The sequence below is a fragment of the Lonchura striata genome, chromosome 13 (genome assembly GCF_050655825.1).
Source record: "Lonchura striata isolate lonStrDom1 chromosome 13, ASM5065582v1, whole genome shotgun sequence".
NCBI classification, from domain to species: domain Eukaryota; kingdom Metazoa; phylum Chordata; class Aves; order Passeriformes; family Estrildidae; genus Lonchura; species Lonchura striata.
The window spans coordinates 10,388,852-10,411,027 of record NC_140715.1 but is presented as its reverse complement, the minus strand read 5'-3'; the positions used below and the strand labels follow the sequence as shown (position 1 = coordinate 10,411,027).

General features: G+C 39.5%; 1 protein-coding gene across 12 annotated transcripts in view; it reads left to right on the top strand.

The window, feature by feature from the left end:
- Window positions 1-22,176, top strand: part of FSTL4 (follistatin like 4) — a 366,635-nt gene that overhangs the window by 320,507 nt on the left and 23,952 nt on the right. For 11 of the 12 annotated variants that reach the window (XM_085591243.1, XM_021549489.4, XM_085591248.1 and 8 more), the window contains 5 exons: window positions 2,163-2,329; window positions 12,251-12,371; window positions 18,347-18,508; window positions 19,508-19,642; window positions 21,153-21,179. In XM_085591243.1, the coding sequence (XP_085447369.1) occupies window positions 2,163-2,329; window positions 12,251-12,371; window positions 18,347-18,508; window positions 19,508-19,642; window positions 21,153-21,179 (612 nt within the window). The remainder of the gene's footprint in view (window positions 1-2,162; window positions 2,330-12,250; window positions 12,372-18,346; window positions 18,509-19,507; window positions 19,643-21,152; window positions 21,180-22,176) is intronic. The other variant, XM_021549488.4, reaches the window with a different exon arrangement.

Genomic DNA, 22,176 nt, shown 5'->3' with positions numbered 1-22,176 from the left:
GGTTGAGTGAAAGGTGTCCCTGCCCATGGCAGGGGTTGCAGAGGTGGTTATTAACGTCCCTTCCAACCCAAACCATTCAGTGGTTCCCTGGGACATCTCTATTCCTATGGCCCACTGCCCCTGAGTTGCCACATCCCTGATTTCTTCCAGCAGGTACCTGAAGGCAGTGTGATTTAGTCACGTGTCGTGTGTTCCCAGCTTAGTTGCTAACCTGCCTAGTGATCTTGAATGGGTAACGTTCCCTTCCCAATATTTCTTCATCTCCCCTTTTGATTTTTAAGGTTTGATGGTCAGACTGTGTCAGTCTTCTCATGTAATGCCTCTGGGAGCCACCACAACACGAATAGTAGCACCACATTGGTCAAACATTCCTAATTTTGGTCAACCATCTATCAAAATGATAGTTACCTTTTATTTAGAACAGCTTGCACTCTTCATGAAGTAGCACTGGGAATTTTAAGTGGGAGAAATACCCACTACTGGCAGACACACCAAATGCTGTATGGACCCTGCAGCCAAAATCAGCTTCAGATCCACAGTGGTGAACACTTTGTGACACGTTAGCTTCTCACTCAGATGGAAGAAGTAGAAGAGAAAGGGTGCTGAGCTATTGGAGTATTTTCACAAGCAGGTTTTGTGCTAATTCTTCACAATCAGTTGTCATAAGAGACCACTGAGTCTGCCCAAGCTGCCCAAGGCTGCTGAATATTTTAGTGACAGATTTAAGAGGTTTGCTACTCAAGAGATGTTAAAGCAATTTTTCAATTAGATAATATGTGAAAAGGTGGAAAATTGTGCTTGCAAATGTCAATACTGGGTTTTTAAAATTTTTTTCCATGCAAGTGACATGCAGATTTTGTGTGGGATCTAATGACAGAGTTGTGAGGTAAGTGGACAAGATACAGAGTAACTTTACCAGTTGATGGGAGGGAGTAACCTGACACCTTTATGTCATTTTACAGTGTCAGCAGTGTTTGAAGGGCTTTTTCCCAAAGCATATAGCCTGGGTGAGGCAGTCTCAGTCTCTCCTCTGTGTTTTACTGCTGTTGTTGCTAGTGGACATGAGGAAGGAAGAGCTTTGGTGCTGGAGAGGTTGTTTCATTCCCTAGCCCAGGTTTGGAGTTGGCTAAAGTGAAGTAACACCAGCTGTGAACATTCCCTGTTCCTCTCAATGGGCCATTATCTTGAAAGACCAGTTTTCATCATTTACATGCAATATAGATTTCTTGTTGCAGAGCTTGGGAATGAGAGGAGGTAAAAGCCATCGTGTGAATTACAAAGCTGTGGCTACAGGAGCTTGGACAATGTGGCCTGACTGCCCAGTCACTGTCTCACTGCTGCCAAAATGCTACATAAAGGCAATCTGCACCCAGGGTAGTTCCGGTATCATGTCTGACCTTTTTGTGTGACCACACATGGCAAAAGATGCAGCCACATCTCATGGCAGTGGCCAGAAGGAAATAGTGTGACATAGTGTGGTTTCAGAGAGCTGGTGCTGAGGTTTTCAGTAAGGTACTCTGCCTCAGGAGTTTTTTTCTGTGTGGCACATGTAAGTCAGAATAACTGGGATTTTTATTTAAATAAAATATTAGAAAGCTTTTATTTTTTAGGACATCTGTATCTCAGGTGCCAAATGTGTCTGTGTTTGGTAAACAAGTTTTCAAGCTTGGTGACTTCCAGTGTTCGGTCAGTTTGAAACTAGGTTTAGTTTATCTATATTTCAGTGGCAGCAGTCTGACCTTAATTCTTCCTCAAGGAACAAACATGACTCATTCTTGTACCTTTTCACAGGACTTTGAGAAGAGTGTTCTAGAGAAACAAGTCCAGATGATGTCAAGCCAGAGAGCCTTTGCTTGTCCTCCTGTTGCTGACTGCTTTGTATAAGTGCAGCCAGGCTCCCCTTAGTGCCCAGCTCATCCCTCATGCCACAGCCAAGATGCATCAGGAGAGGGGTGAAGGGAATTTGAGTGAGACAGATTCAGTTTGTCTCTTTCTTGGCTTTATTGTTGATGAGTTTTTTATGTTTAGCGTAGGTACCCCACCTCCTTGTCAAAATCCTGCAAAGTTATTCCCAGAATGAGAACAGCAGTCAGAGAGGGGAGAAGAGGAGCAGCTTCCCTGCGTGGTATTTGATGTTGTCCCTGTTCTTTTGCCTCCTGCAGAGGTGATTCAGCTGAGCCTGCCGGAGGAGCAGAGGGTCACTGTGACCACCATCACCGTTGGCCTCAGCACCGTGCTGACCTGCGGCATCCGCGGGGCGCTGCGGCCTCCCATCATCTGGAAACGCAACGGCGTGGTCCTCAACTTCCTCGACCTGGAGGACATCAACGTACGTCCTGAGCTCTCCTCTCATTGTCTGAGCAGGACCTTGAGTATGACCTCAGTTAGCAGGTGGTAGTTATAAGGGTGCAACTTTTATCTTATTTTTATGGAAAGCGGAAGCTGGTGCGATATTTAGATTTTATGTGAACATGTTTCAGGAATAAAAGCAAAGCATCGTATGTGCAGGGGGGAGCAGGAGTACTTGGAATAAGTTATATAAAATTATGCTTCCTTTATTGGTGCTTCTTTCATTGTTCTGGACCTGTGCTCCAGAGACCTCAAAACTCAGGGGAAAACAGCTCTACAGTCCACTCACTCTTCAGGGGTGTCTTTCCCAGTACAGTGAAAAAGGTTCATCAAGAAGATGAAACAAAACATTTGTGGTGGCTATGAATCTCTTCTCTCTTTTTAAACAAAATAATCAGTTTTTATCTCTGATCCTCCTGTTTCACTTGCCTTTGAATCAGTTCTCCTCTCTCCTTCCTTGGCTGTTATTTCTGGTGAGCAGTTTAAAAAAAAGATTATTCAGCAGGGTGTGGTGATGCCGTCGCAGGAAGGAAGATGAATCTCTTTTAATTCACAGTGCTGGTCTGATTTCTGAGTCATAGTTGGTAGTAAAAACAATACCTGAATGATGGTATAAACTTACTCATTTATTTAATAACATTTAATTACGGAGAGAGTGGAAAGTAGTGTACAAAAAATATGGTCTGTATTTCATTTCTCTTTTCATTAAAGTGTATGGTAAATCAGGTTTTCTTTTAATTACACTGCAGCAAGAATTGATTTATATTTTTGTTCAGTTCTTGTTAATTTGATAAGCACTCAGTTAAGAGTTGTTACAATCAATAATGTAGCTCCCTAAATTGTTGTGTATCCAGGATTGCTGAAATGGGAAAAATCTTTGGTTTATTCTTCTGCAGTAAAATGTGAAGATTACAGCACATAGGACAGAAATACACACAGCATCCCAGTACTTTATTTTTTGACTCTTCCTTAGCAGGAAAATCATTTGCACAATGTATAAGTAATTACTGTGCGCACAAAGTTAGCAATTAAAACCATTTAAACATATTTTTCTTTTCATCACAGCAAGTATTATCCATTTAAAATATTTTGTATTTTTTTTTCACTGCTTTGAGCTTGATATGGAAATATAGCAGAGCCTCTGAAGGCTCAAGAGCAGTCTTGGGATTTGTTGGCCAAAAATAATGAAAATTACAGGTATTTAGCTTACATTTATGAAATTTTGGTTATGATGACATTAATCTTAAGGACTTAAAGTTCCTGTGTGAACTGGACACAAAATCACAGTCCAAGAACCTGAGTAGAAACACATTATTGAAGAACTGATGGCACTTGTTCTGAGAGTTCATTTGCAACTCCTACTATTTTAAACAGAATGTTGAATATGTTTTCAGACTTAAATGCCAGTTCCTCACATAATTTAGCACTGGCCCAAGTGGATTTCTGATTTGCTTATAAGTAATTCTCTTTCTCATTGGTGATTCTATATTAAGAGGCAGAGTTATGCCCTTACACATGAGCTGACTGGTTCCTGAATGATTCAACATTCCCATGGAGTGTAATACAGCAAGAAAAACCATCACTTTTTGAACTGTTTTAACTAGTATATCACTGAAAAACTGTATCAGAAGAGCACTCTGAGATTATTACAAGGAGAAAAACCAAGATTTATGCCTCAATTTTAATGTGTTACATATCAGTTTATGACCCCTATCACCTTGTTATATAACACCTGCTACTAGTGCACATCAACTTTTCTAGTCTAATGAACACCTCCACAACTTTTTCATCTTTAATTACACTGTGTAAATATTTTATGTTCTATATATACACTGCTGTCTATATTCTGGTCTGATTGCTTGAGGAGGCACAATTTAGGGATTGCCATTTTTTTTTCCCCTCTTCCACAGTGGGTATTATGTAGGATGCTTGAACTCAGGCATGTCTACTCTGTCTACTGAGGATGGGCACCTGCATGTCTGAAGCACTTGGTGGCAACAGGGATGGTCCTTCAGCTTCTCAGTGCAGCCTTTTATTTATCCTAGAACCACAGAATGATTTGGGTTACAAGGGATTTTAAAGCTCATCTTGTTCCAACCCCCCTATAACCAACCAGGTTGCAAAATCTTCATCCAGCCTATCCTTGGATATTTCCAGGATTGGGGCATCTATAGCTTTTATGGGAAATGTGTCAGTGCCTTAACACCCTCGCAGAGAGGATTTTTTTTTCTAATATCTAATCTAATCCTACTCTCTTTTAACCCATTCCCTGTTCTCCTGTCACTACATGCCCTTGTTTAAAAGTCCCTCTCCACCTTTCTTGTAGGTTCCCTTAAGGTACTGGAAGGACACAATTAGGTCACCCTTAATCCTTCTATTTTCCAGGCTGAAGAATTCAAATTCTCTCAGCCTTTCCTTGTAGCAGAGGTGCTCCATCCCTCTATTCATCTTGGTCTTTTCTTAAAGTCTAACAGCTCAGGTCAGGGGGTGGCAGCAGACAGTTCAAAGCTTCAGCCTTACGTGGGTACGCAAACTCACATTAAACAATAATCTGTTTAAAGGCACTGACAGCAGAAAGTAAAGGCTGTGTGCTTCTTAATGTACTTGAAGGTAGTTAATTAAATTACTTCGGTTTTCCTTTAGTACGCCTCAAGCAGAAACTCAATTGCATTTCTGCTTTTCACAATAAGGTTGGCAATTTGGCTAATTGGAAGTGCAACAGGAGATTAATTGTACCTTTTTAACTTCAAGAAAATCCTCCCTGCTCTTGGCACGTTGCTAATCACATACAGACCTACAGGATAGTCACACACTTGGAAAAGTCCTGGTATTATATTTCAGTTGAACTCTTTCTCTTCTAAATGCTAATTCAAGAACTCAGATGAAAGTAGAAGCTCAAGTCTGAAAAAAACAGAATCCTGCCAACTAGGTGTGAGAGCAGCAGAGGAACGGCATTGCTGAAGTGTCCTTTGTTGCTTTATTCTCTCCAGACTCATGACAAATGTGATCTGAGAAGGTGCCCTGTGTTCCAGGGTAATACTGGGAGGGACAAAGTCAATAAAACCCTAGATAAGCCTAAATTTGCACAGAACTGAAAGACTGAAAATTGCTATAAAGCCTATTTGTTTAACTGCATTAGTTAAATCACTTTTATGTGATATCTTGATTGGCAACAAAATATTTATAAATTTTCATTGCTCTCTTAATCAGAAGCTTTCATAAGCAACTGGTAGTAATTTGTCATATCCCGTCTATGGGAGCTCTATTAATGAGTTGTCATATAGCTATTGCAAAAGAGCCATCCTAATGGTACATGTAATTAAATAGTTTCTCTTGCAAACATTTAAGATTTCTTTTAGCATAAAAATATTATTTCTCCATAAATTACCCATCCATATTATTTATCCATTAGAACTCCCTTTGCAGTTCTACTTTAATAAAGTCACATCAACTTTTCTCATGCAGAAAATAACTATAATGTAGCTGAAACTGATAAATTTGTTATAGCTATAAATTGATTTCTGACTACAAAAGTGAAGTGGTTAAAATGTATCATCATTCAAAATAATATACTTTTGCCTCCTAGGAACAAGCTATATGTTTTCTCAAGTATGTGATTATGAAAGCAGTCCTCAATTTGAAAATAAAATAAACTCCTCATGGAGTCAAATGCATTTCATATTTATAGGGTATTGTTTCACATGACTTGACATTATCTCCAGAGAAACATGTGTAAATTGATAAAATTTATAAATATAAGTTGCTCCTTCAGAAGCATGGTGAAAGAGAAGTTTACCATAAGAAAACAAATATGGTGTAGGGGTAGATAAGAATTTGCTGAATTATCAAGTGTAATGCAGGTAGCTATAGCCTAAACTCATTAGTGTCTTTCATTACTCATTTCATTTTAATTTGTACACTGTAACTCACACTGGAGTTGGATCATTAGTTCAAAAATAGGCTTTATATAACCAATTGTGTAAGAGTTCTTCATTTCTGCTGATGTCAGGTAAGATGGCACAGCCTTGCTCTCTCAAAACACCCCCCCCAGGGACAAGCACAGAGCTCCAGACCACAGCCTTGGCTGCTGGTATTCCCCATCCCCCTGGGAAATCACCTCCATGTACATCTCATGGCCTTACAAGAGCTGTGCCTACCTGTCTTGAGACACTTTTCATGTCTGTTCATGAAGATGTCCCTTTTCCATGTGTAATATTTGAAACCCAAAGTAAACAGCCAACCTTTAAAAGCCAAGTCACTGGGATTAGTTTTCTCATTAAAATAGTCTGTATGAAGACAACGTATTCATGTTGATGTTTTTAATGTAGATTCACTGTTAAGTAATAAAAAGCTCATGTATGAATAACCCCATTAACTCCCTTCTAATAGAATTTGGGCCATTAAAATGATCAAACCCTGGGCCATCCTAGATGCTGCAGTGATGCAGTGATGGGAGCAGGTTGCAGAAATTGGGATATTTAGAACTAAGTTTTTTCTTTTTCCAGTCAAAGTTTACAAAATTGCTTATAGCTTCTTAATGTATTAACAGGCTCTAAAATAGAGGTTAAGTGCAAAATTACTATTGACATTATATTCTGAATATATAGTCTCACATTTTGTCATAATGAAGATTATGATACAATTTTTTTATCCACTTGCACTTTTAGAGGAATGTACGTACTATTCGTTTTCCTTGTCATGTTATCTCTGAGTTTCTCAGGATGTAAAACTCACCAATTTTTTTTTTATAATTACACAGCTATCTAAAAAGTTCATGTCCATATTTTCAAGGCAAAAAATGTTTTGACTCAGCAGCATGTTGTGTTAAATTCTTTGAGCAGGAAAACAAGGAAAGATAAATTAATGCCCCATCAGGCTGTGTTTGCAATAGTATTCTGGCATTTGCTTAAGGCTGAATTTCCCTCCATGTAAATGACTAAAGTGATATCTAAAACCAAGAACAAATAATATTAATGAAGCATAAGTTTTCAGCTTGTCTCTAGAAATGAATTATTAAAAGCATCAAAGAAAGTGATTTGAGGACCCATGATTAATTTAGTTTTTATTATTTTTATATGAATCACTCATAAATCTATTGTAAAAAAGATCAGAGACATTTCATTAGTGAGGAGAAATCATTTCCAAAATGATAGCCATTGTTGTAGATTTTGCATAATAATAATCTCATTAAATGCTTGGGTACATTTTGTTTTAAAATCCTATAAACATTATAAGAGATTTCTAGGACACTGAGGATCAGGCAAGCTTTTTTTAGTGTGATCTAATAGCTTTGCTGGTGATTGTGAGATTAGGATGGTGTTTTTCTTCATCTGGAAGTGTCCAAGGCCAGGCTGGACAGGACTTGGAGCACCCTGGTCTAGTGGAAGGTGTCCCTGCCCATGGCAGGGGGCTGGGGCAAGATGAGCTGTGAGGTCCTTCCAGCCCAAACCATTCTGGGGTTCTAGTGGAAAACTGGTGACACCAGCAAGCCCCTTTGCCAGGACTGGTGTTGTCATTAGGCACTGAAACCACGTGGAGAACGTCTCCAGCTTTCCTGGGCTTGGGAAAGGGCTGAAATGGAAGAGGTTAAAAAAGAAGTCAATTATTAGTAGTAGGAGTAATAATAGTATTTGGAAAGCAAATCTCCCAAGAGAAGAACCACTCAGGGAACTTAATTCCCTCTGCCATTATTTCTGCTATGAACACTTTTAAACCATCATGGTGAGAGGGTATCAACTGATTTTAGGGCTTCTCTCCTGCCCAGTATTTGTTAGGAGCATTCAATATCTAACTTGGATGGTTTAAAATCACTGTGTGGGTGCAAATGGCTTGAGCAAGGGAGTGTGTAACCCACAGTGCCATACTGTGGAATGACTGGTGCCAGTGTGCCCTTCCTGAGAGCTGGAGATGTGGGAATCTCTGCCTTCATGTCAGTGGGATTAACTTTTCTGTTTCTTCTTCCTGTTTATGGTTTGAAGCCAAGTTTGGGTTTTTTTCTCAGCTGGAAGTTAACTTAAAAAATAAGAAACATCTATGTTCATTCCTCTTCAATCTTCCTGAAAACCAAGAAACTTTGACAAAAATGTAAAGGGTTTAAAATGTTAGATCAACCCTAAGGCATGTTAGAAAGCTTCATGAAAATGCATCTGAAACAGGCAAAAGGTGGGTGGCAGTGCCCTGCACCCTGTGGCATCACAGCCAGCTCAGCATCCAGGGTTAATGTGGCTCCTCTCTGCCAGCTCCTTCCTGGGTGTCAGAGCAGCAGATTTGTGGTGTTACAATCACAGGCTGGAATTCACTTGAGACAGAATGTGAACAAGATTTACAAGTAATATGCAATGTTTTACACATCTCTGAGCACGGTGTCTCTGAACCGCGGCAGAGTGCATGACCAGGGAATGCATTAGAATGGGAATGGGATAAATAAATATGAAAAATCTTGTGTTTGGAAAGACCAATGCCTTGGGTAATCAGTAGTGATGGAAAGGAAAGGAAATACTGTACCAAAAAAAAAGTTATATATCCATTTTCTAGGATCCTAGGATCTGCTTTGTTATTTTTTTAGAGCAACTTTTTTTTTTTTAATATTTTATAGATTACCAAGCTGTTACCAATGTAAAATGCAAGGTGATGCATTTCTTTTAAAACTTGAAAAGTTAAAACATATTCTGAGGTCATTTAATCAATCATTCGGTTGAAGGGTAAGTGCAAGACATGAAAGGAGCTCATGAAGGACAGAGAACTTTTTATTTGAAAAAGGGAGAAAAAAGGTGATACAAACTGCTGGAGAAGTCAATTTATCAGCTGTCACTAGCTGACTTTATCAATTATGATAAATTATAAGCATAGCTTTCTGAATTTTTTTTTATTCAAAGAATTAATTTATAATGAAATTCATAAGGTAGAGGTGATGAACACCCTGCCCTTATCTGACTGCTTTGATCCAGGGCTTATGATTCTGTGGAGTTAAATGGGTACTGCCTCTAGTTTCATCCCTTCTCTTTTTTCCTCTTCACTAGAAAATGGTGAGATATCCCATCCCTGAGCACCCACATCCTCTCCAGAGACACCCCACCCCAGGAAGTGTTCAAGGCCAGGTTGGATGGGGCTTGGAGCAACCTGGTCTGGTGAAAGGTGGCACTGGGGGTTGGACCATGTGAGCTTACACGTCCCTTCCAACCAAAACCTTTCCATGATTCCATGATAATTCACCTTCCATGGTAAATGAGGAAAACCAGAGTAAATCTCAGAACTTGCTGGTTTTGCCTTGCTACTGATTGCCTATTCTTCATGGGATCATACATTTAAATGTCTTTTCAATTCACTGTGAGGCATTACTGGGGTCAAGTAGGGCAGTAACAGCTCCCTGGGGTGTGCAGCACTCGCTGAGCCTCCCAGACAGCCCTGAAATAGTCAGTTTTAAATCTGGGATACATTTGGGGAGAGAAGAATTATGTTGCATCAGTTTTATAGGTGTTTTTGTTTTGCTTTGTCTGCTTTCAGGCTTGTGGTGACTTGGAGAACTGGCTTAACAAGCAAAAGCCATCTGAACTAAGTCAAAATATGTGAAATTCTTTCCTCTGCTTTTCCGCATGGTGAATTATTCCCATTCCCTCTGCCCACCCCATGCACATGCCAGCAAACCAGAGCAGCAGCTCAGCAGCTGTCGGGGCTCACTCACACCCTGTTAGCACAGGGCAGTGGCCTGGGAGCAGCTGAGCAGCTCCTCAGAGCTCCCAGAGGCAGTGCAGCATGGAGGGGGATGTGGGACACATCCCAAATGCATCTCACAGCTTCCAACTGCAACACAGCACTCCCGACTGCAGGATGTGAAGTTAGAGGCTATTAAGGAATCAAAGACTCATCATTTCTTAATGCTCCAGGGCTTGGGTTTTTACAGCACTTCCAAATACACCCTTATGAAATACACAAAGAAAGTGCTTGTGCATAAGAATGCATCCATAGATATAAAATGTAACAGTGCAATCCTAATGTACTAACTGTATCCACAGGGAAACACTAGGAGAAAACCGTGAGCTGCAATAAACACACAGAAAGTCATTAATTTGTTAGGGAATTCAGTCTACTTTTTGTACCAACAAGAGGTTCAGCATTAAACATTTAATGCCACAATCTCTTTTTCCTTCCCACTCCTAAACACTTTCAAATATTAATAATGTTGTAGTCATATATGAACTTATAGTGCCTGCAGGTTCTAATACAGGGTTGATAATTCCCTTCTATGCCTAACATGGTGATATGGTACTAACCTAAATCATCTTTGATAACTCTTTGAACACCAGAGGTCAGAAAATAGATTTTAAAAGTCACAAACTTTGCTTTTACCGATATAAACCCTCTTTTCAAGAAAAGCACATTTGGAAAGGAGGTTAATACAATTGTGTTGCACCTGTTTGGTTCTGCAGGGGTTTTTGTTTATATTAATACATTTGTCTGCATTGGGAAAAAACAGGTCATCCTTAAAAAGACAATTACAGAGCACAAACCAAGCATTCAGAATATTTTTTGTGATATTTTAAAGGAAGTAACATTCTTAAATGGAGAAGATTATATTGTCTCATTTTTCCACAACTCCTTGGACTAAATTATTCTATTAAAGGAGCCATTCTGCTTTTATTAATCTAAACTCAATTTTCATTTCTTTTAACTTACAAAAACTGTTATTAAGTCCCCTCCAGTGCAAGCATTTTCTGTATCTCATGCAAATACCATTTGAACAGGGTTGATATCTTTTCCATTAGCAGTTACTCATGCATCTTTGCTTTCCATCAGGAAAGATCTAACTGACCAAAAAACAGGCAAATACTTGAAATGGGGATTTTTGAGTAGATATTTGTAATAGCGTATTGGATATCTTAACCAGCTTATCCCATAACATAGATGCCTGGCACCAAGGTGCCAATAATATCTGAGATGCTTTTGATTACAGATAATGGATTTCAGATAATCTATGAATTTACTCTGATTCTTTATGATTGTTCATACGTTTGCCCATTGGAGCAGCACAGCCAGCAGAACCAGGTTATGATTATGGATATGTCTGCACCCTCTCAGGTGAAGGTCTGTGCTTTGGGAAGGGTTGTGTCCTGCCAGTAAACTCCTTATTTCTTAGTACTCTCTTTCAAGCTGCTTCATTTAGCCATCAGTGCTGTGGTTCTCTTAGCTGTAATTTGGTAAATAAACATTGAAATTAACAAGTAAATAGTGAATTGAAATAAATTCCTAAGCAGGGTGCTTGTACAATGTATCAAGTGGCAAAAATGTGTCTAATAACTCAGTCCTTCCCATCTGTAATCAAAAACTGAAACAACACAAGAGCAGGTCTGGGAAGATGAAGAGGATGAAGAAATACACTTGTTAAGCAGTTACAGAATTAAACAGGTATGTTTGAGAAAGGGTTTTTTGTCTTCTTCCTTGTCTCCTGCCTAGGATATTGCCTGAGATAAGTGACAAAGAACTTCAGTACTTTTTCATCAAGGCTGCAGTGCATTTTCTGAGAACCAGCACAGATAAAGGAAACTTTAACCCACCCAAATGTTAGCATTTTATGCATCTGAGGTTAACAGGTAGATATTAAATTCCCCCATAAATTAAACAGCTGGAAATGGTCATCTTTTTTATGTGCAAAAGAGCACCTTGTTAGCAACAAGCACAAAAGTTCATCTTCTCAGATGAGTTACTTTACCTTACTCTTAAATCGCTGTTCATTTTCTCCCTGTGTGTTGATTTATGAATTTTATAGCCTATTGTTCAAAATTCAAGCTGTGTCCCCAGGCTGCATTGCTATCAAAACCTCTGAACAGGTAGTATCCATTCATGTAGTGCTCAAAATATTGCTACTAAATAATAAGGCAACTTTCCTGTCTTTTGTTCCATTCAGGATTTTGGAGAAGATGATTCCCTCTACATCACCAAGGTAACAACTATTCACATGGGCAATTACACTTGTCATGCCTACGGCTATGAAGAGCTGTATCAGACCCACATCCTTCAGGTGAATGGTTAGTAAATGGCATGTATGACATTCCATGAAAACATTCCTAAGAAAAGTTGTGTGTTGACCTCATTCACACAGAGATGTGTAAAGCCACAGCCCAAATTATCTGTGCATGAGGCCAAATGCAGCGGGGGGTTGTCTCACTCAGTCACACAAGCAGTCAAAAGTATCAAGGGGGAATGTGTATAATTACCTAGGCTTCAGGAGGTATCTTCACTGTTAAACAAGCTGTCAGTGACATTTCCATAGAGTTAAGAGCAGTGTTTCCAAGCATCTCTGAAAGTAATTACTACTTTTGTCAACAGAAGTGTTGCCTCAATAATTTCTTCTTCCAGAAAATCATTTCTGTTGCATGAAATAGCCCAGGATATTTAAATAAATACAGTAGTGTTTCCAAAAACAGCTAACTCCCAGATATATATCCAGGTTATTACCTGGCTGTGCTGAGCTTGGTTTGCTGAGGGCTGTTTACACTGGCTCACTGGATTGCAAAATGAGGGCAAATCATTTTACAGGTGAGAGAATCACACAGTCCATATTCCAGCATTCTCATGCACCTCCATCTCCTGGACTGCATTTGTGCCTGGTGGAACTTATTCAGGGGCTCACTATCTATCTCCTGACCTCAAGCTCACTCAGTTGGATTTAGTTTAAAATTACATTAGATTAAGCCAGCATTTCATCGAGGGAACAGCCCACAGAGTATCCACCTCCACAGCAGCAACCAGCATTTTCCAACTTCTGACCCTTTTTCACATGTGCTGATGATGCCCAGCAGTGTCTCCAGAACAGGGGACAGGGTCACCCATTCCTAACTGTAGTACTAATTCATTCTACCACATGAAATTGTATGAAATGGGATGTACTCTGGGAGGAAAGTATTTATTTTTAAGGAAAATTCAGTAACTTTATTACAGAGTATATATATTATAAGGAAAACTATTATTTAGTCCTTTCTCTAGGTGTGTGTTGACCTGCAAAAAGGAGAGCTTTCAGCTAGTATGAGCAGTAGTTACAGAGGTCAGTAGTGAGAGGAGAAACAGTAAAGACGGCTACTTAAGCATTTTAAGAAGAGCTGTGGTGGACATGAGGTTTTGTTTTGACTGCAGCTCAGGTCTGCTGGACATGTGTAAGTGCTCCCCCCACCACATGAGTACCTGGAGGAGAGCACAAAGTATCTGGTTGATCTGAATGAAAGCTGACTTAATGTCTCTACATAATAATTTGTCATCTTTTGAGAAAGTAAACTGTAAATCTCAGCCATGTGGATAACTAAGCTGTGTATGCTGCAGCTGAGAATATAGGTTTCCTTCCTCAAAGTGCTGTTTGTGTGATGAATGGCAGTTGAAAGAAAAGCCAGCTAACAACTTAATCCCATGTCTATTATGTGATGTATTATGAGGCCTGAATGGAGTTTAGTTGGCAGACAACAATGTAGACTTTATCAGCACTGAGAATAGAAGACCCAAAGGCTTTGAAACTTAAACCAGAATGAGAGGAAAGCTGGATGGAGTGTGGAGAGGGGGTGATCTGTTCCATACTCGTGCTTGCCACTTGGATTTTACTTGTCACTGAAAGATCACATTTTCTTTTTAAGTGGAAATTTCATACCATAGCTGCATGGGGGCTTTCTTACCAAAAGAAAAATGCTGTTATTCAAAAAAAACTATCTATGTGGGCTTTTTAATATGCTATGTAGTCACTAAATACAGAATAAAAAGGCTTGCTAGAAAACACTGCAGGGTCTAGAAATCTTTGTCTCACAGCGTCTGATATTCCTATGTGAGCCATTAGGCTTTGCAAAGCTGGGTTTTTGCAATTCTTGATATGGCTACCCACATCACTACATTCCCTCCTTTTGTGCCACAGTTTCCTCCAGCAGCTGATGTGAGGGTGACAGCCCTGATGGCAGGACAGAGTTGTTTGCCTTCAAATGCATTGGAGGGTTCCCAAGGCAGAGCCTTTCACAGGGAAACCTCAATTTTTAGTAACTTAAAGGACAAATGGAGGAATTTTTCTTGACAGTAGTGGGAAGAAACTGAGCCAAACTGAATTGAGTGAAGATGCTGAGAATCTAAGTGTAGTTGATGGGCTCTGTTCAGTGCTGGGGCTTGTCTCTGTCTGTCTGTATCAAACTGAAAACTCCATCTTCAGCATGGAAGGGTTTTTGTTGCTTTCCTGTATTGTACTAAAATGGTAAGAGAATGTGACAGAACCAAATCAGCCAGAACTCGGGTTTATCTGCTCTCCTGTCTCCTCTAGGGAGGCACTGATCTACTTTCAACATCAAAAACATGTGCTTTTTATTTTGTGAAATTTACCAGAATTTTTATTTTCACACCTCCCAAGTTTTTCTTTTGGGTGAGAATAGAGAAAGAAGATCTAGCTGGAAGTAAAAGGGTTTATTCCCCACCCTTCCCAAGCCCGTTCTAATTTTTAGACTGTTTTTCAGTTAATTCAGTGTTTCAAAAGCTGCAGTAATTCTTCCAGCATCCTCGGGTCCTTTTCCATATCACCTGGGCCCTATCTTACTGCTTCCACTAAGACACATTAGTAAGCTCACAAAAGAGTCTGATCTTAGTTACATGTGCTCTCTTCCTCTGCTTTTATCCAACATATTGGATGTTCTTTAACTTATTTTTTCTTTGCCTCTTTTTAGAACATTAAACTGAATTCTTACATTGATAAGGTAATATAGAAAATAAGGGAATACAAGCTTAAATAGAAAATTTTCAGCCCAATTTTGACAACATTAAATGTTTTTGAGATTTGGTGCTCTACTACTGCTCAACTGCTGAATGCTATGCGTTGTTTCCCTTTGTGTCCAATGGTTCAGGATATCCCAAATAACATGGGTAGATCCAGATGCTTATTTTGGCAAGCAGAGATGAGAATCCTCTTCAGTAGAAAATGTGAAGGTCACCAGGTGAATGCCCCAACCTGCTGGCTCACATCTGGACATGAAGTATGAAGCACATGTGAAATGCAGCCTGTTTGATGTGAGAGCTTTGGTTGAGCTCATAAATCTTAGGATTCACAGTTACAAGTAAAATTTAAGTCAGTGTATTTATACAGCTTTCCCTTAAGGTCTTTGGAGGAAAAGAAATTGCTGAAAGGCAATGCTTAAATGGTTTAAGAATGAAAAGTTCATCTTGCATTCTGTATCTTTGATCAGGAGGAGCCAAGAACAGTAGGAAAATTATGTTCTCTCCCATGTATGGATATTGCTTGGGAAATGTGTACAGTATACACTAACTGTAGGGAGGAAGCAATTTAGCACTTTCAAGAGGAAAAAAGAGGTCCTGAGGATAAAGAATATCATAAAATAGTAATCGACCACGAAAATTGATAGTTGGCAAATCAAGAGACTGCTGGGTGTATGGCATCATTTTCCTTGGACCTTGCACTCAGGAAAACATCAGCATAAATCAGAATATTTTATTCCTTGAAAATAGTTTTAAAAAGCAATTTGATCCTCAGCCCGATTAGAAGGGTCCAATAGAACAAATTTTCCCATAAGCGAGATGTTAGAACACGGATGTTTCATTAATGTGGCTTTTCAGGAGAAAACATAAAATGCTGCAAACTCCTTTCAAATCATAAATGGAAAGAGTAAAACATCTCGAGTAAATGATTAATCTGTTAATTACTGCTGCACCCTGGAGTATAGAGCTCCTACAGCAGCAATGGATGTCTTTGGGCCTTGGTGCCACCATCTGTGCTCATCGTGTGCTTTATCACCTGAGCTGTTTTATAGTAATGAATTGGTCTGCTCACCAGTGAGGTGCTGCTCAGTATGCAGTAGCAGGCAATCTACCCAATCTCGTGCTTGTTTCAGTGCCTCTTTCTTCCTACTTTGCTTAAGATAATGGCATTTTTATATTGCTCTTGGCTGCAGACACAGTAATGGTTAGCAATGATATATATTCACCAAGGGAAAAAGCAAAGGGTAATCCATATATCCCAAAGTCTGGAACTGAAATCTTTGCAAGTTTAATGTGCTTACCTGGAATGTATTAATTTGTAGCAAGGACAATAAAAATATATTCTGCAGTTTGCTGTTATCACAAGGCATTTGCATGCAATAATTTACCTGTGCATTGAATTATGTAAGACAAGGAAGAAGAAATAAAAAGTTTAAAAATAGAAGGAGAAGGAAAATTATAAGAGAGCAGAAATTGAGGTGAAGCACATATTCTTTGTAGGTGAAAACAAACAATTTCCTTATTAATCACTCTTGAAAAGATACCTTGCTTTAATTTTAAGATAATTTTCATGCAGAGCATTGATTCAGTGTCTAGGATATGTGAGCTTTCTTTGGCCATATAAATCTATTGTGTTTGTAGCCCTGCGGGTAAAATAAGTGGGTTATTCATGTGCAGACTATGAAGGTGTGAAGTAAAAATATGAGAGATGAAAGTACAGTCAGTTTGGTGAAGGAATGCACTGATTCTGGGGAGCTGATGGCTGTGGCCAGTCTGGGAAGCACTGACACCACTGCCCAGATGAGCAGGAAAGCCTAAAGCAAACAATATGAAGAACATAACAACCCACAATGGTTTTGAGATTATTAAATAGGTGATGACTGGGATGGGCTCTGCCTCTGAGAGCTGGCAAGTGGGAGGACACTTGGCTTGGAGTAAAATTTCTCTGGTGCCTGTGACCATGTGAGATCTCAGCGAAGTCAGTTGATTTCACCAGGATTTGAGAATCAGACCTTCTTGAATCTTGTAAATCTTTTTCCTCTGCAATTGTAGAAAGCACACTGTCTTTCAACTGTGAGTCTAAATAAATCATGTTGGCCTCCAATGGACCTCGCTTACTAAATCATTTAATTCAAAAAATGTTACTGGTAGCATCCCATCCATGCTGGACACATCCACATTGGACTCTGGCCGTGATTTTACAAAACTGTACAGCTTTCAGCAGCTACATCATTTATCCCAAAATCTCCTAATCTGATAGAAAAGTTCACTGCTTCATTGTGAAACAAAAATACCATCGGCCATGGTATGAGTCGTCCTCACATTTCCTTTTATTTTTCCCTCAAGATGAAAAAGTCTCACTGGTATCTTTCACCAATGTTGCAATATTGCATTTTTTTTTAAGTTTGTAAGTGAATTGTTAAGAAATAGTTAATGGGTACTATTAAGCCTTGTTGGTTTGAGCAGTGAAGGAAAGATGATTGAAAATCAATGAACATCTCTGAAATTGTAATATAATTAGTAGTTCTGCCAATGGAGTATATTAAATAGTTCAGGAGTGCCTTCATGAACAAGGTAAGTCACGTTTTGAAAACCTCTCAGTGAAAAGAAGTAATTGATAAACACTTTATTTGTTCAGAATAAGAGGTAATAAATACACAGTCTACTTCCTGATGGATATTTAATTAAATACTGAAGATTAAGTTATTTTTCATAGACAAGAACTCAAATTCCCTCCTAGATTCAGTGAAGATCTGGAGTTTATACTTAAATATGTGAGTACCCATGTAGGGTTTTAATCCAACTATTAAGTTCAGTTAGTCACTCAATGAAAGCAAGAACAGTTTAAATACAGAATTGGATTGCAAGGTTGCTCCCTGGCATTGGTATATTAGTTTACTCTTTTCTGTTAAAGAATCATAGGATCACAGACTGGTTTGGGATGGAAGGGATCTTAGACACCATCTCAATCCAACCCCCTGCCATGGGCAAGGACACCTTCCACTATCCCAGGTTGCTCCAGGCCCCTCCAGCCTGGCCTTGAACACTTCCAGGGATGGGATATCCTCAGCTTCTCTCTATGCCAGGGCTTGGAAAAGTATTTTTTTCTCTTTTCTGCCCCCAAAGTCAAGCTGTAGAGAAATCATTCTTGCAGCTTGCACGGACAGCCAGACCAAGCTTATCTCGGTGGTTCTCAGCTCAGAGACTGTCACTGCAGGACAGCAGTGGCTCTCGAGCCCCAGGTATCAAGTCCCCAATTTCTTGCTTCCCGCAGTGCCTCCGGTGATCCGCGTCTACCCCGAAACGCAGGCGCAGGAGCCGGGCGTGTCAGCGAGCCTGAAATGTCACGCTGAAGGCATCCCTAATCCCCGAATTACCTGGCTAAAGAACGGCATTGATATCATGCCAAAACTATCCAAACAACTATCGCTCCTCGGTAAGAACAGAATTTTGATTAATTAAAGTATTGTAGACAGGGATTAAGGAGGATTATTTTGCACTTTAAACCAGAAGTTCTTGTACTTTGCTAAGCCACAGTTGTTGGAAATCGTGTTATAAAACCCCTGTTCTTTCTTTTTATCTCTTTCTCCTGTGAATTTCCTGGGAAATGCACTATTGATTGATGTAAGTGGTAATTGCATTCTGTTCAAAGACAGCCTGCCTGTTTCTTCACTGCCTTGCTTCTTGTGTACAGCACAGCAGAAAAGAAATGCATTAAATTATTTGTTCAAGTCTAAACCCACACTGGATGCAAGTCAGCTTAGAATCAGTCTCCCACTCGGCCCTGCTGAAGGAATGGGGCTTTTAACTCCTCTAGATCCCTATTTGAATGAGGATGCAACAGGTATAGCAAAAGGCAAAAACATTTCTGTGCAATTTTCTGTGTAAAAATATTAACTCCATCCTCAACACATGTCCCAGTCTTGCTTTGGTAGATTTTGCCCTTCAGCTTGTGTTGGTAGCACTGGTATTGTTGCATGACACATACAATATCTCAGTGTTCCAAAGGTTTTAGGCATTGGTCCCACTGCAGGATGCAAAATGGTAAGAGGAACTGTAGAGAGACCCATTTAAACCAAAGTTTTTTGGTGATCTGATGGAAAACACTTTGCAAAATTTAAGTTAATTTTTCTTCACTAAAGCCAAAGCACTTTTCTAACAAAAAGAATAAATAAATGAAATGTAATTTATCGTTTGACTTGAGATTGTTCTTTGTTCTTTTCTGGTGTGGAGCGTGTATGTGCTGATGGAAAGGAGCAAGACATCAGCTCCCATGAGAATCCCCAAAAACCTCTAGTCAAACAGGGAGAAAAGCAGTGGGGTGGAACCACCCTGTCGAGCCGTCACTGGGTGGCAACTGGAAGACAATTAAGACAGGGACAGCAATTAGCAGCAGTGAGGAGCAGCAGTGAGGTTATGAGTGTCTCTCTTACAGCAAATGGAAGTGAACTTCATATCAGCAGTGTTCGCTATGAAGACACTGGTGCCTACACCTGCATTGCTAAAAATGAGGTGGGAGTGGATGAGGACATCTCTTCCCTCTTCATCGAAGATTCAGCAAGAAAGACCCGTAAGCTCAATTTTCCATGTATTTCTTTCTTTAAATAGTGTTGGAATATGATGGTATACATGTAATTTAATAGTTCAGGCTATTGCATGCAGTAAGTTGGATCTTACATAACGTAATGACAGTTCTGAATGCACTTTTATCAGAGGATTGGACAATTTTTGGGGGTAGGAATCATGCCTAGAAGGTAAAGTCTTCTCCAGGAAAACGGTGTCTTTCATGTGCCGCAAGTATACTGTGTGTGTGATGGGTAACAGCTTTATTGGAGTAACAAATTGGCAATAGTTTCAGATATCAGGGAATCCAAAATGTAATATTTTGTTGAATTCTATAAATCTCATTGATTTCTGTACAAGACTTCTTTTGAAGCCAGTTGCCAGTCAAAATTCTTGAATATTTAGGTGTCTGAAAAACATTTTGATTAATATATTCATTTTACCTGTTTTTACATCACTGACTGGCAAAATAGGTTTGCTCAGTGTGAAATTATCTTCCACCTCAAAGACAAATACTCTCCCAGCTCCTCTTCCCATATCTCCCATAGGTGTGCAGCAGTGTTATCTTGACCACACTGACCCAAAAACATAATTGCTGAAGGAGGTGATCAGTTTTCTCACTAGAAAAGTTCCCGAGGTCTGCTATTTCCTAGTTCTGCCTTCTTAACTGCCTGGGAGATTACCTGGCTTTATGATGATACTAAAAGTCTAGGTGCAAATGGGATTTTTGTTGCTTTTCTAGCTGCTAATATAGAGCAAGAATTGAAGCAAAGTTACCCATAAATATGATCTTTCAAGAAAAATCTTAGGAAAATATATCCTATTCCTCATTAACTAGATTTATGTACTCTTGTTAATATTGGTCATTTTCCCTTGAATACTTGAGCAAGGGAAATTACAGTATGTTGAGAAATAATTGGATCTATCTGGAACAGAAATTCAAATGCAGGTGTACTTTCAAAGCTTCTGTGAATCCTGAAAGAATGCAGTTGCATGGAGTTCCAAGAGACAGCACAGCCAAGGGTGCAGCTGCTGTAGCTGCAGTCTCAGGCTTCTTCTAAAAGATGCTGGTGGGCCTGGCAGTGCTGGGTTAATGGTTGGACTCGATGATCTTAGAGGTTTTTTCCAACCTTAATGATTCTATAATTCCATATTGTGTTTCCTCACTGAACCTGCACAGAAAACCACAGGCTGTACCATACCTGCAGCTGCATTTGAAGGTAACAGCTTCTCTTTAGTAGGTCATTGATCTTTGCACAGCTGCCTTCATTTCAGGAAGGATTTTTCCCATGTCAAAGTTTCTTAATTGTCTCTAGAAGGAGCAAATGTGTTTAGAACTCTCTGTCTTTCCTGGTATTTTATTTCAATGAATGTTACAAAATTTTCACCAATTAAACAGTTCATGTAAACATGAGTATTTATTCAGTTACTTGATACAATGAAAGTTTTGACATTGTTTTGTTGTTTTTTTCTTTTCCTGATTATTTTCTGGCTTTCCCAATATTCTGATGCTGCAGTTGCAAACATACTGTGGCGAGAGGAAGGTACTGCAGTAAAGTTCTTTTGTCGTAGTGATAATGTGCTTGTCTGCTTTAATAATTCCATGATGGGCCATTCTCCACTGACTTGCCACTAACCCTATCAACTTTCACAGTCACCAGATTAAGTACAGACCAGACTTTTAAAAGCTAAATTATTCAAATAAGAGATGTCACTCTTGCACCTATTACTTCTTGCATTTTCCCACTATGAAATAATAGATGGCCATAAAATATATAAAAATATGGATTTTATATATACTGCCAGAAATGTGAGTAGCCTGAGATTTTCAAGCTGCATTAGCAATCACACAAGTGTCAGAAGTGCTCCCAAAATTGCCATAATTGAACAAGTAAGGCATAAATTCAATATACTGCATTTTTAAGCAAGCAATTTAGACTCTTCCTTTTCAGTAGCATGTATTGATGTTTGTAGGTGCACAACAAAAACTGTGTTCTTGACTGTTAGGCAAAACAAAAACCAAACCACAACAGGTTTTCTTCCCTCCATCCTTTGAATCAATGCAGGGTAAAGGTTGCCCCATTTCTCCTTGTTTTAATTGGCAGTTAAGAGCTTTAGTTTGGTCAAACTTAGTGTGCCCTTCACAAGGTCAACAACTGTGTATCTTGGAAGCAAAGTAAAAAAAACCCTATTCTGAGCAGCTAATTGACTCAAAGAAATCATGGAGGCCCTTAAAACTGCCTCATTTTGTACAAATTGTGACTTGTGCTGCCATAATTTCCAAAATACCCAGTAAGAAGCATCATGCAACAGCCCAAGGCACTCTCACACAGGTTGTCTATCTGACTCTGTAGACGTGGAGCCCAAGTGGGTGGAGATCCTGGAGGGCTGGGGGCAGGACATCCACTCCCTGGAGGAAGGTTCTGAGTGCAGATGTAAACCAGTTCTTACAGCTGCCAGCTGCCTATGAAGCAGCTGAGACCTTGGTGTCCTTGAAGCTGTGTGGGAAAGGTTTCTGTGCAGTGACAAACTGCTCCTGGC